General features: G+C 43.2%; 1 protein-coding gene across 4 annotated transcripts in view; it reads left to right on the forward strand.

The window, feature by feature from the left end:
* Window positions 1–5,090: 5,090 nt before the first annotated feature.
* Window positions 5,091–17,194, forward strand: part of RCL1 (RNA terminal phosphate cyclase like 1) — a 187,315-nt gene continuing 175,211 nt past the window's right edge. For 2 of the 4 annotated variants that reach the window (XR_011465169.1, XM_070375846.1), the window contains exon 1: window positions 5,091–5,424. Coding sequence is in view for 3 of the 4 variants with exons in the window: in XM_070375846.1 (XP_070231947.1) it covers window positions 5,289–5,424 (136 nt within the window). In the remaining variant the exon portion in view is untranslated. The remainder of the gene's footprint in view (window positions 5,425–17,194) is intronic. The other 2 variants (XM_070375847.1, XM_005891364.3) reach the window with 2 other exon arrangements.

Genomic DNA, 17,194 nt, shown 5'->3' on the forward strand with positions numbered 1-17,194 from the left:
CTTTCTCAAGATAGCTTTGGCTATTCGAGGTTTTTTGTTTTTCCATACAAATTGTGAAATTATTTGTTCTAGCTCTGTGAAGAATACCATTGGTAGCTTGATAGGGATTGCATTGAATGTATAAATTGCTTTGGGTAGTATACTCATTTTCACTATATTGATTCTTCCAATCCATGAACATGGTATATTTCTCCATCTATTAGTGTCCTCTTTGATTTCTTTCACCAGTGTTTTATAGTTTTCTATATATAGGTCTTTAGTTTCTCTAGGTAGATATATTCCTAAGTATTTTATTCTTTCCGTTGCAATGGTGAATGGAATTGTTTCCTTAATTTCTCTTTCTATTTTCTCATTATTAGTGTATAGGAATGCAAGGGATTTCTGTGTGTTGATTTTATATCCTGCAACTTTACTATAATCATTGATTAGTTCTAGTAATTTTCTGGTGGAGTCTTTAGGGTCTTCTATGTAGAGGATCATGTCATCTGCAAATAGTGAGAGTTTTACTTCTTCTTTTCCAATTTGGATTCCTTTTATTTCTTTTTCTGCTCTGATTGCTGTGGCCAAAACTTCCAAAACTACGTTGAATAGTAATGGTGAAAATGGGCACCCTTGTCTTGTTCCTGACTTTAGAGGGAATGCTTTCAATTTTTCACCATTGAGGATAATGTTTGCTGTGGGTTTCTCATAAATAGCTTTTATTATGTTGAGGTATGTTCCTTCTATTCCTGCTTTCTGGAGAGTTTTTATCATAAATGGATATTGAATTTTGTTAAAGGCTTTCTCTGCATCTTTGACTCCAGGTGTTTCTTGACTTCCTACTTTTGCATTCCAGTCCCCTATAATGAAAAGGACATCTTTTTTGGGTGTTAGTTCTAAAAGGTCTTGTAGGTCTTCATAGAACCGTTCGACTTCAGCTTCTTCAGCGTTACTGGTTGGGGCATAGACTTGGATTACTGTGATATTGAATGGTTTGCCTTGGAAACGAACAGAGACCATTATGTCATTTTTGAGATTGCATCCAAGTACTGCATTTCGGACTCTTTTGTTGACCATGATGGCTACTCCATTTTTTCTGAGGGATTCCTGCCCGCAGTAGTAGATATAATGGTCATCTGAGCTAAATTTACCCATTCTAGTCCATTTCAGTTCGCTGATTCCTAGAATGTCGACATTCACTCTTGCCATCTCTTGTTTGACCACTTCCAATTTGCCTTGATTCATGGACCTGACATTCCAGGTTCCTATGTAATATTGCTCTTTACAGCATCAGACCTTGCCTCTATCACCAGTCACATCCACAACTGGGTATTGTTTTTGCTTTGACTCCATCCCTTCATTCTTTCTGTAGTTATTTCTCCACTGATCTCCAGTAGCATATTGGGCACCTACTGACCTGGGGAGTTTCTCTTTCAGTATCCTATCATTTTGCCTTTTCATACTGATTATGGGTTTCTCAAGGCAACAATACTGAAGTGGTTTGCCATTCCCTTCCCCAGTGGACCACATTCTGTCAGATCTCTCCACCATAACCTGCCCATCTTGGGTTACCCCCGGGCATGGCTTAGTTTCATTGAGTTAGACAAGGCTGTGGTCCTAGTGTGATTAGATTGACTAGTTTTCTCTGAGTATGGTTTCAGTGTGTTTGCCTTCTGATGCCCTCTTGCAACACCTACCGTCTTACTTGGGTTTCTCTTACTTTGGGCGTGGGGTATCTCTTCACGGCTGCTCCAGCAAAGCGCAGCCATTGCTCCTTACCTTGGACAAGGGGTATCTCCTCACCGCCGCCCTTCCTGCCCTCCAACGTGGGATAGCTCCTCTAGGCCCACCTGCGCCTGCGCAGCCACAGCTCCTTGGACCTGGGGTTGGTTCTCCCGGCCACGGCTCCAGCCTCTGGCATGGGGTAGCTCCTCCTGGCCACCGCCCCAGACCTCGGACGCGGGGTAAGTCCTCTCGTCTCCACCCCTGACCTCGGACGCGGGGTAGCTCCTCTCGGCCCTGTGACGACCGGCGCGCTAAGCGCGGCCGAGAGGAGCCACCCCACGTCCAAGGTCAGGGGCAGAAGTCAGGAGGACCCCATGCCCGAAGGGCGGCGGCCAAGCGGAGTTACCCCACGACCCAGGTCAGGGGCAGCGGCGAGAGTACCAGTGGGCCTTAGGAAGCATCATTACAAACAAAGCTAGTGGAGGTGATGGAATTCCAGTTGAGCTATTTCAAGTACTAAAAGATGATGCTGTGAAAGTGCTGTACTCAAGATGCCAGCAAATTTGGAAAACTCAGCAGTGGCCACAGACCTACAAAAGGTCAGTTTTTATTTCAATACCAGAGAAGGGCAGCACCAAAGAATGTTCAAACTACCACACAGTTGGACTCATCTCACATGCTAGTAATGTTCAAAATTCTCCAATCCAGGCTTCAACAGTAGGTAAACTGTGTACTTCCAGATGTTCAAGATGAATTTAGAGAAGGCAATGGCACCCCACTCCAGTACTCTTGCCTGGAAAATTCCACGGACAGAGGAGCCTGGTAGGCTGCAGTCCATGGGGTCGCTAAGAGTCGGACATGACTGAGTGACTTCACTTTCACTTTTCTCTTTTCATGCACTGGAGAAGGAAATGGCAACCCACTCCAGTATTCTTGCCTGGAGAATCCCAGGGACGACGGAGCCTGGTGGGCTGCCATCTATGGGGTCGCACAGAGTCGGACACTACTGAAGCAACTTAGCATAGCATAGCATAGAAAAGGCAGAGGAATCAGAGATCAAATTGCCAAGATTCATTCAGTCATGGAGAAAGCAAGAGAATCCCAGAAAAACATCCACTTCTGCTTGAAGTGAAGTGAAAGTCGCTCAGTTGTGTCTGACTCTTTGTGACCCCATGGACTATACAGTCCATGGAATTCTTCAGGCCAGAATACTGGAGTGGGTAGCCTTTCCCTTCTCCAGGGGATCTTCCCAACACAGGAATCGAACCAGGGTCTCCTGCATTACAGGTGGATTCTTTTACCAACTGTTCTGTCAGAGAAGTAGATCACAGTAAACTGTGGAAAACTCTTCAAGAGATGGGAATACCAGACCACCTTAACTGCCTCCTGAGAAATCTGTATGCTGTCAAGAAGCAACAGTTAGAACTGGACATGGAACAACAGACAGGGAAAGTAGTACATCAAGGCTGTATATTGTCACCCTGCTTATTTAACTTCTACGCAGAGTACATCATGCGAAGTGCTGGGCTGGATGAAGCACAAGTTGGAATCAAGGTTGCAGGGAGAAATATCAGAAATATCAGAAAAATCAGAAACCTCAGATATGCAGATGACACCACCCGTATGGCAGAAAGTGAAGAGGAACTAAAAAGCCTCTTGATGAAAGTGAAAGAGGAGAGTGAAAAACCTGGCTTAAAACTCAATATTCAAAAAACTAAGATCATGGCATCCGGTCCCATTACTTCATGGCAGTAGATGGGGAAACAGTGGAAACAGAGAGCTTATTTTCTTGGGCTCCAAAATCACTGCAGATGGTGATTGCAGCCATGAAATTAAAAGACACTTGCTGCTTGGAAGAAAAGCTATGAGGAACCTAAATACCACATTAAAAAGCAGAGACATTGCTGAAAAAGATCCATCTAGTCAAAGCTATGGTTTTCCAGTAGTCATGTATGGATGTGAGAGTTGGACTATACAGAATGGTGAACACTGAAGAATTGATGCTTTTGAACTGTGGTGTTGGAGAAGACTCTGGAACGTCTCTTGGACAGCAAGGAGATCAAATCAGTCAATCCTAGAGGAAATCAGTTCTGAATATTCATCGGAAGGACTGATGCTGAAGCTGAAACTCCGATATTTTGGCCACCTAATGCAAAGAACTGACTCACTGAAAAAGACTCTGATGCTGGGAAAGATTGAAGGCGGGAGGAGAAGGGGCCGACAGAGGATGAGATGGTTGGATGGCATCACTGACTGCATGGACATGAGTTTGAGCAAGCTCAGGAATTTGGTGATGGTCAGGGAAGCCTGGCGTGCTGTAATCCATGGAGTCACAGAGTCAGACTCGACTGAGGGACTGGACTTAACACCTCTAATAGCCTATAGGAGTTCAGACCTTCCAGTGGTTCCTCATAACTCTTAACCCACATTAAGGCTAGCCATCTTCTTTAATCTTACTCAAACTCTGACCCCTTCCAGAAGCCCCTCTTTTCTCATATGTTCTGTAACTCATGATCTGTAATATTTCCCGAGAATAGCTGCAAACCAACCGTATTATGGTATTGAACTCCCAAGTCTGCAGTCATTTTATAGTTAATTGTGTTATCTTCGAAGATTTTTCAACAGAGTGACATAATCCAATCTTTGCAAAGATTTTGGTGTGCAAGATTTGGTGTGCAGCTACCCGTTTTGAGGCATGAGAGGCGGGAGGACCTGACTTGGCATGAAGCACAGTGACAGTAAAGGAAGCCACTGAGGTTAAAGTGGCAAAGCTTCATGTCTAGTAAACAATGGCCTGGTATCTGAAGACTTCGGTTCCTGGGCATGGTGCTATTGCCAGTCTCGCAGTGTTGCTGGTGTCTTCCCCAAGTGTAGGGAAGGAATGACACTACCTCGCAGGGTCACAGAGGGGAGCGAGGGGATAAAACTGGCTGCGTGCTCAGCACTGTGTCTGCCAACAGGGTAAAGCGCGCCAATCCTGTTTTCTATTAAGAAAAAGCGGGGGGAGATTATACCATCCACATCCCAGAGATTGCCGTTAGTGGTGAGCCTAAGTACCAGGCCTGCTGTTCACTCCCCTTACCCCTACGGGGGAAAGACCCGAAGAAACTGGCAGGGAGGGTGTGTTACAGAGCGTCCGCTCCCAGGCCTCTCCGCAATCCACCCCCAGCCCCAAAGCTCCTCCAGCCGAGAGCTGTTGCCGGGGCCCGGGCGCCGCCCAACTCCAGCGCAGGCCAATGGTAGCGCGGCCTGGGCACCGCCCAGCCTCAGTGAAGGCCTATAGCGGCGCGGCACGGGCACCGCCCTGATTCTCCTCCGGCCAATAGCGGCATGGCCCGGTGCGGGGGACTGCCTCCAGCCGGGCGGGTAGGTGGAGAGGCGGTCACCGGCTCCGCCTCACTCCCCTCTGACCCGGTGTCTCGTCTCTCTCTCTTCCTGTTCCAAACCACGTGGACGCGCCGGGGGCTGCGGGAGGGAACCCAGGCCGCCCCTGCCGCTGTCGCCGCTACTGCCATACCGCGACCCCCTCGCCCATCCGAAGTCGCCTCGTCCCTGCTGCCCGCGGCTTTGCGGAGGGCGTGCACATGGCGAGCCAGGCGCACTCCCTCAGCTACTCAGGCTGCAACTTCTTGCGCCAGCGTCTGGTCCTGTCCACTCTGAGCGGGCGCCCAGTCAAAATCCGAAAGATTCGGGCCAGAGATGACAACCCCGGCCTCCGAGGTAACTCCGGGGCGCGCAGCTCGCAGGGTGGGCGCAGGGCCCGAGGGGAGACCGCGCTCTTGCCCTGGGATCCGGGAGGCAGGGAGCCTCCGGGTTCCGTGGGCGCGTAGGGGGCTCGCAGCGCGTCGCCCCCACACCAGAACGCGCTTGAGGTTGTGGGGAGGCGGGGTCGCGCCCCGAGGACTGAGCTCTGGTGCGCGCGGCGCTCCGCGTCTCCCAGGCGCTGGTAGTAAACAGCTACACGTTTTCCAGCACTACGTGTTGCAACATATCCCAGGCATCGCCCCCTCGTTTGTCTTGAGTCTCTCTTGCTCTCGCTATTAACCTCTCAAAAGAGAGAAACAGTTTGTTGGACCGACATGTGATGAATGGGCAGATGAAAAGACGGAGAGAGATGTGGAGAGAGGGAAGTACCACTGGTTGGTATTGTCCCCTGTCCCAAAACAGGTCTCAGAAGCAGATGTCCCCTTGGTCGCCACCGGCTGTCCGTGTCGCCATGATTTCTCGGCCGCCCTCACACATCTCCTTGCGTGTGGATTAAAGAATTTTTAAAAATTCTTTGTTTATTTTCAGCCGTGACTGTGATTGGTTTGTGCAGGACAGAAGCTTTGAGATAAATTTTTAACAGTCATGGGCCTAATTGCCTTGACTTTAGTAAAGGGTTGGTGACAAGTGCTAAACTGTAGGCTTCAGAGCTCTCTTTTTGCCCTACAGGGTGAATAGGTGAAAAATAAGGCCCCATTTAAACCCATGTCAGGTTAACAGTGTCCGAATTTCAACTGGTCCCCTGGCATAAGACTCATATATTTAAAAGCTTCTGTCTGGTTATTCCGATTTGGAAAAATCACTTCAAGAAAAAAAGAAAACCTCTCTGCATGTTGAAGGAGAAGAGGGTTTGTGGTTGGTCCTGGGAGCTTTCTGGGCCCTGTTGGTGTGTTTGATTTTGCACTGGTTCCTATACTCGGTGACCAGCCCATTTCATCATCTGTCTGAATGCATTTTCTGGATGTTTCTGCCTCTCTTGAAGGGTGATTGGTTGCACATAAGGGGAAATGTCATGTCATTGATGGAGATAGAACGTTCGTAAGGAAGGAACCAGATGAACCTCTGTACCATGGAGGGGAACCTGGTGACAGTGAGAAAGGCTTCTGTTGGTACATGATTATTAGTGCCCTCACTGTCCTGAAGAAGTTGAGGGACCGCTAGCATGGTTTTTGCCAGGTGCTCTTCCTCTCAACATTTCTTAACCTTAATTTGGAGTCTGACTCTTGGGTGAAGCAATTGCTTGATTGCTCTACTCTGGCATTCCCTATCAACTCTCCCACTAGCCCCCTATATTAGCCTGCTGCTGCTAAGCTGCTAAGTCACGTCAGTTGTGTCCGACTCTGTGCGACCCCATAGACGGCAGCCCACCAGGCTCCCCTGTCCCTGGGATTCTTCAGGCAAGAACACTGGAGTGGGTTGCCATTTCCTTCTCCAATGCAGGAAAGTAAAAAGTAAAAGTGAAGTCGCTCAGTCGTGTCTGACTCTTAGCGACCCCATGGACTGCAGCCTACCAGGCTCCTCTGTCCATGGGATTTTCCAGGCAAGAGTACTGGAGTGGGGTGCCATTGCCTTCTCCATATATTAGCCTAGAGAACTCATAGCTACCTGGATGTGGTGTGAAGACAGGGTTCTAGGAACACTGGGGATAGCATTTTTAAATAGAAGTACTTTGGCTTCTATTTAAAGTACTCAGTGGTAAAGAATGGTGGCTCAGTGGTAAAGAATATGCCTGCCAATTCAGGAGACGTGGGTTCAGTCCTTGGGTGAAGGGGAAGGGGAAGATTCTCTGGAGGAGAAAATGGCAACTGACTCCAGTATTCTTGCCTGGAGAATCCCACGGACAGAGGAGCCAGGCAGGCTACAGTGCATAGGGTCACAAAGAGTCAGGCAAGACTGAGTGACTGAGCACACATTCATACATTAGCCTGTAGACCTGGGATTTCTAATGGAAATTGTGCCCATGAGATATAATTTAGTGATGTTTCCCTTTCTCCCTCCTGCACTGTTTGTGAGTATCTTTTCACTGCCACACACATGAATGGAGCTTGGGCACTTGGCATTTTCCTGAAAAGATACCAGACTCTGGTACCTGGGGACGGTAGTACTGGTTAGCAGAAGTGCTGGTATTATATGAGGAGCACTCTGTATAGCCTTATTTGCCTTACCTTATTAATATACTAGGGGGTAAAAAGAGACCCTTAATTTAGACCTTCTTGGCTAGATTCAAGGCCTCAGAAATTCTGTAGACATATACTTAATTTCTAAGAAGAGAACTAAGATATATGTATATACATGCATTCATAGAGAGAGAGAGAGAGAGAGAGATATATATATGTCATACATACATATGTAAGTGTATATACATGCACATATAAATACATGTTGCCCCAACACATGATGTGATCATAGTCATATGAGTCTGTAGTAGCTTCAATGGAGGTGTAGCCAACGAATGTCTTATCTGTCATCTGTCCCTTTCTGACTCTTCCTGACTTAGATTCTGAGAGTTAGAAAAAACTCATCATCTCCAATAAAATTTTGCAGCTCAAGTGCAAGAATTATATCTCCTGAAGGTGCTTACTTAAATATCTCCTCTGGTGTGAGCTTTGGAGTGTGGAGGTGGCGTCTCTGGAATAGTCATTCATAAAAGGTTCTTTGAGCCCCAGGTCGAGCATAGCTTTGTGGAGGTGTAAACATGAGAAGCTCATTGCTCCATTCTCAAGGAGCTTTCTGAAGAAGAGCTGAGAGAGTGAGTATCCTGAGTAACTTGAGGTAGGAAGTTGTAATGGGGCTCCTCAGAGTTAGAGCAACAGCGTGCCTAGAGGTTATGATGAAGACTCTCTGGATCTTCTGATCTGACCGGATAGGACTGAGATGGTGGCTTTGGGAATTGTTGCTGAAAGAAACAGCTTTTAAGTCAAAAAGTTCTTCATTTTCTTTATTTTGTGGAGGTGTGTACCCTCCGAGGTGGCACAGTGGTAAAGAATCTGCCTGCCAATGTAAGAGACGGAAGAGATGTGGGTTCTCTCCTTGGGTTGGGATGATCCCCTGGAATAGGAAATGACAACCCACTCTAGTGGGAAATTACATGAACAGAGAAGCGTGGCAGACTACAACACATGGGGTTGCAAAGAGTTGGACATGACTGAGCACACAAAGATGATGAATAAACTGTTCATTTGTCATGGTCATGGTAGGCTGGGAGTTGAGAGCTTGGGCTCAGTTAGATCTCTGTTTGAAATAGGGTTCTGCTTTTGCTATTAGCTATTGGAGCTCCTGAGCCTCAGTTTTTTTCATCTGTAAAGTGAGGCCATTACTACAACTTCAGAGGGTCATGTGAGAATTAAATGAAATAGTGCTTGAAAGTGCACTCAGCAGAGCCTGGTGTGTAACAAGAGTAAATATTAGCTGGTTTTATTTTTTGTAACTTCTGTTCACTGGTATAGTTCCCTTGTCTGGCATTCAAAATCTGTTCCTGCTTCTATATGGAAAATTTTCAAATATTTAATTGTACCTTCTCTGTTTTCTTTTCAGTCTAAAGGTTTCCTTTTAGGTGATGGCTTCCAAATATTTGTGTGTTATATGTATAATGTAGTGGTTCTTAGGCAGGAGCAGTTTTGCTCCCCGGGGATATTTGGCAGTGTTTGGAGACATTTTTGGTTGTCACAACTGAGAGTCTGCTCCTGGCACCTAGTGGGTGGAGCCCGGGGATGCCCCTAAACATCCCTACAGTGCACTGGACAGCTCCCCACACAAAGAACTATTCTGTGCAAAATACCAGTGCTGCTGTTGGAAAACCCTGCTCTACCAGACTTAACTGGGTGTCCCAGGTGGCTCCGTGGTAAACAGTCCACCTGCCAATGCAGGAGATGTGAGTTCAATCCCTGGGTAAGGAAGATCTGAAGAAAGGAATGGCAGCCCACTCCAGTGTTCTTGCCTGGGCAATTCCATGGACAGAGAAGCTTGGCAGGCTACAGTTCGTGGGGTCCCAGAAGAATCAGACACACTTAGTGACTAAACAACAGCAACAACTGAATATAATTGTTAAGCTTTTTCTTTTCTTCGTATCCGTAATGACTGGGAATAGCAGCATGAGGTACCAAGAAAACTGCAAACAGATTCAGAAGGGGATGAGACACAGCTGAAATTGTGATTTCAGCTGGATTTGTTAATCTCTTAAATAGAATATTTTTGTCTCCTCTGAACGAGGAATTGTAAATGATGAGAAGAATTTGAATCCCAAAGAAAGAAGATCCTGAAATAGTTTTTATTAATTATGCAGCTACAATGTATAATATTTACTTCACTTTTGAGGAACATGAACAATTATATTGCCTCGTTAGATTCTTTCCATCAGTGAGGAGGAAATAAATATTCTTCTGTTGTTGTTTTACTAAAGGTAAAAAGGCAAAACATGGTTAAGTAAGATAGCTGGTGAAGTTAAATATCTAGACAGTAACAGAGCCAGAAGCAGACGGCAGCCAGCTCCAGTCGGCAAGGCCTATTCTCCCAACCGACTGCTTGGTGGACTTGAGTGTTCCTCAGATTATAAAGCAGCTGTCCAAAGTGCTTCGGTTTCTGGATTTCACGAGGGCTGTATGCTGTAGGGTTCAGTTGAATTAACATTTTCTGGGTAAAGGTGAGGTCCATATGGAAAGAATTCACAAGAAAGATGATTTTTTAAAAGTGGGAATACAGAAATGATGGACTTGGGTAGGAGTCCTGATTTAGCACTTAGGACATGGGATTGCTGCTACCCATGTCCCTGAGTAGGTCACATGTTTGCTGTGAAACTGGAGAGAGGAGTTATTTGGTCCTCGGGGAGTGCTGCACGTGGCTTAACCAGATGAGTTTCTGAAAAAGGAGGGGTAAGTGAAATTTTAATAAAAAGAATCCTTTAAAATGTGCTGAGGAAACATGCCACATGGAGGTCCTTAAAGGTAAAATGTCTTTTGGCAAACTGATACATTGTTTTGGGGATAAATCTGGGTGTTCATGAATTGGATTTTGTAAAAGGATTGTAAGGGCAAATTATTTTTCTTCTCTGCTCTCAGTACTTCTGACACCAGATGTGTGGGGTTTCCTTTCCATACCAGGTAGTTGTCCAGTTCCCAGTGGACATTCACTGCTGCTGCTGCTAAGTTGCTTCAGTTGTGCCCGACTCTGTGTGACCCCATAGATGGCAGCCCACCAGGCTCCCCCGGCCCTGGGATTTTCCAGGCAAGAGTATTGGAGTGAGTTGCCATTGCCTTCTCCGGGACATTCACCGGGTGTGCTACAAATTTAACTCAATTGTGAACTACCTCGGTGGTGATAGCATCAAATCCCACAGGTTAAGGACTTAATCTCAAGTCTCAGTCACAAGCCCAGACCATTTATACTTCGTAGCAACCAGTTATAATTAGGGGGTTCCCAAACTCCCTCCTGAGGTCTAATAATTTGCTAAAATTATGTCTCATGAAGCTCAGGGAAATATTTATTTGCATTTACCAGTTTATAATAAAGGATATAAAAGATAAAGATGAGTAGTCAGATGAAGAGATACATAGGGTAGGTCCAGAAGAGTCCTGAAGTAGGGGCTTCCATCCCTGTGGAACGGTGGGGGTTTGTTAGTCTCCCAGAATGTGGATTTTTTTTGTTTTGTTTTAAACTAACATGAAGTTCTCTCCTTGTTCAAGAATTTTTACTAGGGCTTAATCTCCAGGCCTACCTCCATACCACACCACCCCCTGTAGAAGTTGGTAGGATTGAAAGTTCTAACCATCTAATCTTTTGGTTTTTTTGGTGACCAGCCCCATCCTGAGGCTGTCTTGGGGCTCTACCCTAAGTCACCTCAGCAGCATAAACTCAGGTGTGCTCAAAAGGGACTCTATGAATAGCTTTTAAAGTAGACCCCTGTCACTCTGGAACGTCCAAGGTTTTTTTTTTTTTTTATAGGAGGTCTGTGCTGGGAACAAAGACTAACTATATTTCTTATTATACCACAGGATGTACCTATACTTTATTTCAGTATGGTCTGGGACTCAAAGTTGTTGCTAATTAACTGGAATTGGGGGAGGCCTGGCCACTGTACTAATGATAAGCATAGAGTTTGTATTCCTACCAGTATTGAAGGAATGATTTAATTTCTTTACATTCTTGCCAGCATTTGGTGTCACTATTTTTAACTGTAGCCATTCTGATTAATGTGTAGTGCTGTCTTGCAGTTTAATTTGCACATTCCTAATGACTAATGATCCTGATGCTGGGAGGGGTTGGGGGCAGGAGGAGAAGGGGACAACAGAGGATGAGATGGCTGGATGGCATCACCGACTCGATGCACTCGATGCACCGACTCGATGCACATGAGTTTGGGTGAACTTGGGGAGTTGGTGATGGACAGGGAGGCCTGGTGTGCTGCGATTCATGGGGTCGAAAAGAGTTGGACTCGACTGAGCAACTGAACTGAACTGAACTGAACTGAATGGCTAATGATATTGAACAACATTTCATGTCTTTTGCCATTTTCTAGTAGGATTTTTCTGTTAAGTTTGAGAGTTCTTTACATATTCTAGTCCTTTGTCAAATATGTGGTTTCCTAGTTCCTAGTATTTTATCTCACTCTACAGCTTGCCTTTTTATACTGTAACATGGTCTTTTGCAGAGGGAAAGTTTTAATGAAATAGAATTTATCAAATTTTTCTTTTACTGCGTGTACCTTTGGTGAAAAGTTTAAGAACTGTTTGCCTAGCCCTAGACCTGAAGATTTTCTTTTTTTTTTTCCTGTAAATTTTATGGTTTTATATTTTATATTTAAGTTAATTTTTGTATGAAGTTTAAAACTTAGGTCAGTGTTCATTTTTTTGCTTATGAATGTCCAACTGCTCTAGCACCATTTGTACAAGTGGCTATCTTCCATTTAATCCCTTTTTAACAAATCACTTTGTTAAAAAAATATTGGGCATATTTGTGTGGGTCTCTTTCTGGGTTCTCTGTTCTGTTTCACTGACCTTTATGTCTGTCCCTTTGTCAGTACCACACTCTCATGATTTTTGTTGTTCAGTCTCTTAGTCATGTCTGACTCCTTGTGACCCCATGGACGGCAGCACACCAGGCTCCCCTGTCCTTCACTATCTCCTGAAGTTTGCTCAGATTCATGTTCATTGAGTCAATGATGCCGACCAACCATCTCATCCTCTGTTGCTTCCTTCTCCTTCTGCCCTCAGTCTTTCCCAGCATCAGGGTCTTTTGCAATGAGTTGGCTCTTCGCGTCAGGTGGCCAAAGTAGTGGACCTTCAGTTTCAGCATCAGTCCTTCCAGTGAATATTCAGGGTTGATTTCCTTTAGAATTGACTGGTTTGATTTCCTTGAAGTCCAAGGGACTCTCAAGAGTCTTCGCCAGCACCATAATTTGAAAGTATCCATTCTTCTGAGCTCAGTCTTCTTTATGGTCAAACTCTCACATCCATACATGACTACTGGAAAAACCATAGCTTTGACTCTACAGACCTCTGTCAGCAAGGTAATGTCTCTGCTTTTTAATACGCTGTCTAGGTTTGACATAGCTTTTCTTCCAGGGAACAAGTGTCTTTTATTTTCATGGCTGCAGTCACCATCCACAATGATTTTGGATCCCAAGAAAATAAAATCTGTCACCATTTCCACTTTCCCTCTGGTCTGTTTGCCATGGAGTGATGGGACTGGATGCCACGATCTTTGTTTTTTGAATGTTGAGTATTAAGTGAGCTTTTTTGCACTCCTCTTTCACGTTTGTCAAGAGGCTCTTTAGTTCCTCTTTGCTTTCGGCCATTAGGGTGCTGTCATCTTCCTATCTGAGGTTATAGGTATTTCTCCTGAAAATCTTGATTCTAGCTTGTGATTCATCCAGCTCCGCATTTCACATGATGTACTCTGTATTTAAGTTAAATAAGCAGGGTGACCATGTACAGCCTTGATGTATTCCTTTCCCAATTTGGAACCAGTCTGTTGTTCCATGTCCAGTTCTAACTGTTGCTTCTTAACCTGCCTACAGAATTCTCAGGAGGTGGGTCTGGTATTCCCATCTTTTAAGAGTTTTCCACAGTTTGTTGTGATCCACACAGTCAAAGCCTTTGGTGTAGTTAATAAAGCAAAAGTAGATGTTTTTCTGGCATTGTTATGTATATAATATTTGGGTGGGTTGGTCCGTTCAACTTTAGTCTTAATTTTCATGAGTATTTTAGTTATTCTAGTTCTTTGCCTTTTCATATAAAGTTTAGAATAATTTTGTCTTTATAAAAAATCATATTAGGATTTTGACAAGAACTATGTTAAACCTATATGATAGTTTAGGGAGAGTTATCATCTTTACTGTATTGAGTCTCCTAATCCATAAACATAATGTATCTTTGCATTTATTTAGATGTTTGTTTTCTTTCATCAACATCTGTAGTTTTTAGCATTTAAGTCCTGTACATGATTTGTTGATTTACACCTAAATGTCTCACTTTTTTGAGCAGTTGTAAATGATATCTGATTTAAAATTTTGGCCTCTATGTGTTCATTAATAGTATATAAAAAATACAATTTTTTTTTTCATGTTTGTCTTGTGTCCTGCAACCTTGGGCTTTCCTTGTGGCTAAGCTGGTAAAGAATCTGCCTGCAATGCAGGAGGCCTGGGTTTGATCCCTGGGTTGAGAAGATCCCCTGGAGAAAGGGAAGGCTACCCACTCCAGTATTCTGGCCTGGAGAATTCCATCGACTGTATAGTTAGTTCATGGGGTTGCAAAGTGCCAGACACTACTGAGTGACTCAATTCCTAGCCCTGCAACCTTGCTAAATTCATTTATAAGTTCTAAATGTGTAGTGGTTTTTCTTTTTTTGGTAGATTCTTTGGGATTTTTTTTTTCTTAGTTTTTTTTTTTTTAATTATTTTATTTTATTTTTAACGTTACAGTATTGTATTGGTTTTGCCGTATATCAACATGAATCCGCCACAGGTATACACATGTGGACAGTCATGTCATCTATAACTTGGAACAGTTTTATTTCTTCTTTTCTGAAATTTATACCTTTTATTACCCCCTTATTGCACAGAGTAGGACTTCTAACACTATGTTAAATAAGAGTAATGAGACCAAACTTCGTTACTTTGTTCCCTGTCTTAGGAAACAAGTGTTTTGCCACAAAGTATAATGTTAGCTGTATATTTTTTTTAGATTTTTTTTTAATCAAGTTGAGAAAGTTCGCTTCTGTTTTCTAAGATTTGTACATGTTTATGAATGAGTGTTGTATTTTATCAAATGCACTTTTTGTACCACTTATGTGATCTTGTGATTTCTCTTGTTTAGTCTGTTAATATGGTTTATTTCATTGAATGATTTTCAAATATTGAAGCATCCTTGCATTATGGAAATAAACCCTACTGGTCATGATGTGTAATTCTTTTTTATATTACTGGATTTTATTTTCTAACATTTTGTTACAGATTTTTTCATATATATTCATAAATGATACTCATTTGTGGACTTCCCTGGTGGCTCAGATGGTAAAGAATCTCCCTGAAATTCAGGAGACCCAAGTTCGATCCCTGGGTCAGGAAGGTCCCCTGGAGAAGGAAATGGCAACCCACTCCAGTATTCTTGTCTTGAGAATTCCATGGACAGAGGACCTGGTGGGCTACAGTCCATGTAGTTTCCTATTTTTGTACTCTTAGTCTGATTTTGATAATTTAAATAAGAATATACTAGTTTAACGGAGAAGGCAGTGGCACCCCACTTCAGTACTCTTGTCTGGAAAATCCCACGGACGGAGGAGCCTGGAAAGCTGCAGTCCATGGGGTCGCTGAGGGTTGGACACGACTGAGCGACTTCAGTTTCACTTTTCACTTTCATGCATTGGAGAAGGAAATGGCAACCCACTCCAGTGTTCTTGCCTGGAGAATCCCAGGGACAGGGGAGCCTGGTGGGCTGCCGTCTATGGGGTCACACAGAGTTGTACACGACTGAAGTGACTTAGCAGCAGCATACTAGTTTAAAATAAATTGGAAACTGTTTCTTTGTTTTCTAGAAGAGATTGTGTAGAATTGATTTTAGTTCTTTAAACATTTGGTATAATTCTCCAATGAAACCATAAAGGCCTAGAGATTTCTTTTGGGGGAGTTTTAAAGAATATATTTTCAATTTCCTGAATGGTTATAGGGTCATTTAAATTACCCATTTTGTATGATGAGTTGTGGTAGTTTGTGTTTTTTGGAGAAATGGTCCATTTCATCTAAATTGTTTTATATATGTAGAGTTCATAGTTCTTTCTTATTGTGCTTTTGATGCCTGGAGGTTCTGCATTGATATTCCCTGTTTCCTGATAAACTATTGATTTGTGTCTTTTTTTTTTTCTGTGTTGCTAGAAATTTGGGATTATTTTCTTAAAGAACCAGCTATTTCACTAATTTTTTCCCCCCATTTTTCTTGTTTTCAATTTCATCTGTCTCTGCTATTTTTATTATTTTCTTCATTTGCTTTGGATTTATTTTGTTCTTTTTCTAAATTGAGGTGAGACAGATTATTGGAAACCTTTTCTCTTTTGTAATATAGGCATTTAGTACAATAAACTTCCTCTCAACACAGCTTTAGCTGAGTCCCGTGAATTTTCAGTGTGTCATATTTTAATTTTCATTTAGTTGAATATGTTTTTTCTTGCCTTTAAAACTTCCTCTTTGATCCATGGATTATTTACAAGTGTGTTGTTTAACTTCCAAGTGTTGAATATTTTCCCGTTATCATTTTGTTATTGATATAAGTTTGATTCCATTATGTTTAGGGAACGTGCTCTGTATATTTCAATTACTTTAAATTTCTTGAGGTTTCTTAAAGCCCCAAGATACCATTATCTTGGTGTGTGTTCATTGTGCACTTGGAAAGAATGTATATTCTGTTCTGTGAGTTGGGTGATATGTAGATGTTGATTAGAATTGCTTGGTGGAATTGCTGAGTTCTTGATTCTGTCAGAACAGTTTTAGCTTCATATATTTTGCAGCTATTTGTTGTTTGGTGCATGTAGGTTTGCTCTGTCTTCTTGGTGGATTGACCCTTTGAGTATTATGCAGTGTTGTCCTACTCTGCTTTGAGTAATTTTCTAAGGTGGAGGAAATATTTCAGTGCATTAGGCTTAGAGAGGGGTCGGTTCAGTTCAGTTCAGTTGCTCAGTTGTGTCAGAGAAGGGTCACTTCCTCTCTGTTTGAAGAAAAAGACTAAAACTGAGAAGGTTGGATACAAATAGAATACTTGAAGATGCTAAAAACAGCATAAATCAGAAAAATAAGCTGTGTTTTGTTGATTTCATTTCTTCAAAGGTTTTTATATGAGCAAGATAAAATATCCAGGAAAATTTGAAGGTAGGAGGCAAAAAAAGTAATCTTCAGTGTTGGTTGTTTTAAATAGAGCACCACAGTTCAAAAGCATCAATTCTTCAGTGCTCAGCTTTCTTTATAGTCCAGCTCTCACATCCATACATGACCACTGGAAAAACCATAGCTTTAACTAGATGGACCTTTGTTGGCAAAGTAATGTTTCAGCTTTTTAATAAGCTGTCTAGATTGGTCATAACTTTTCTTCCATGGAGCAAGCATCTTGTAATTTCATGGCTGCAGTCACCATCTGCAGTGCTTTTGGAGCCCCCCAAAATAAAATCTGTCACTGTTTCCATTGTTGCCCCATCTATTTGCCATCAAGTGATGGGGCCAGATGCCATGATCTTCGTTTTTTTGAAT

This window comes from Bos mutus, chromosome 8, assembly GCF_027580195.1.
Source record: "Bos mutus isolate GX-2022 chromosome 8, NWIPB_WYAK_1.1, whole genome shotgun sequence".
In the NCBI taxonomy this organism is placed as follows: domain Eukaryota; kingdom Metazoa; phylum Chordata; class Mammalia; order Artiodactyla; family Bovidae; genus Bos; species Bos mutus.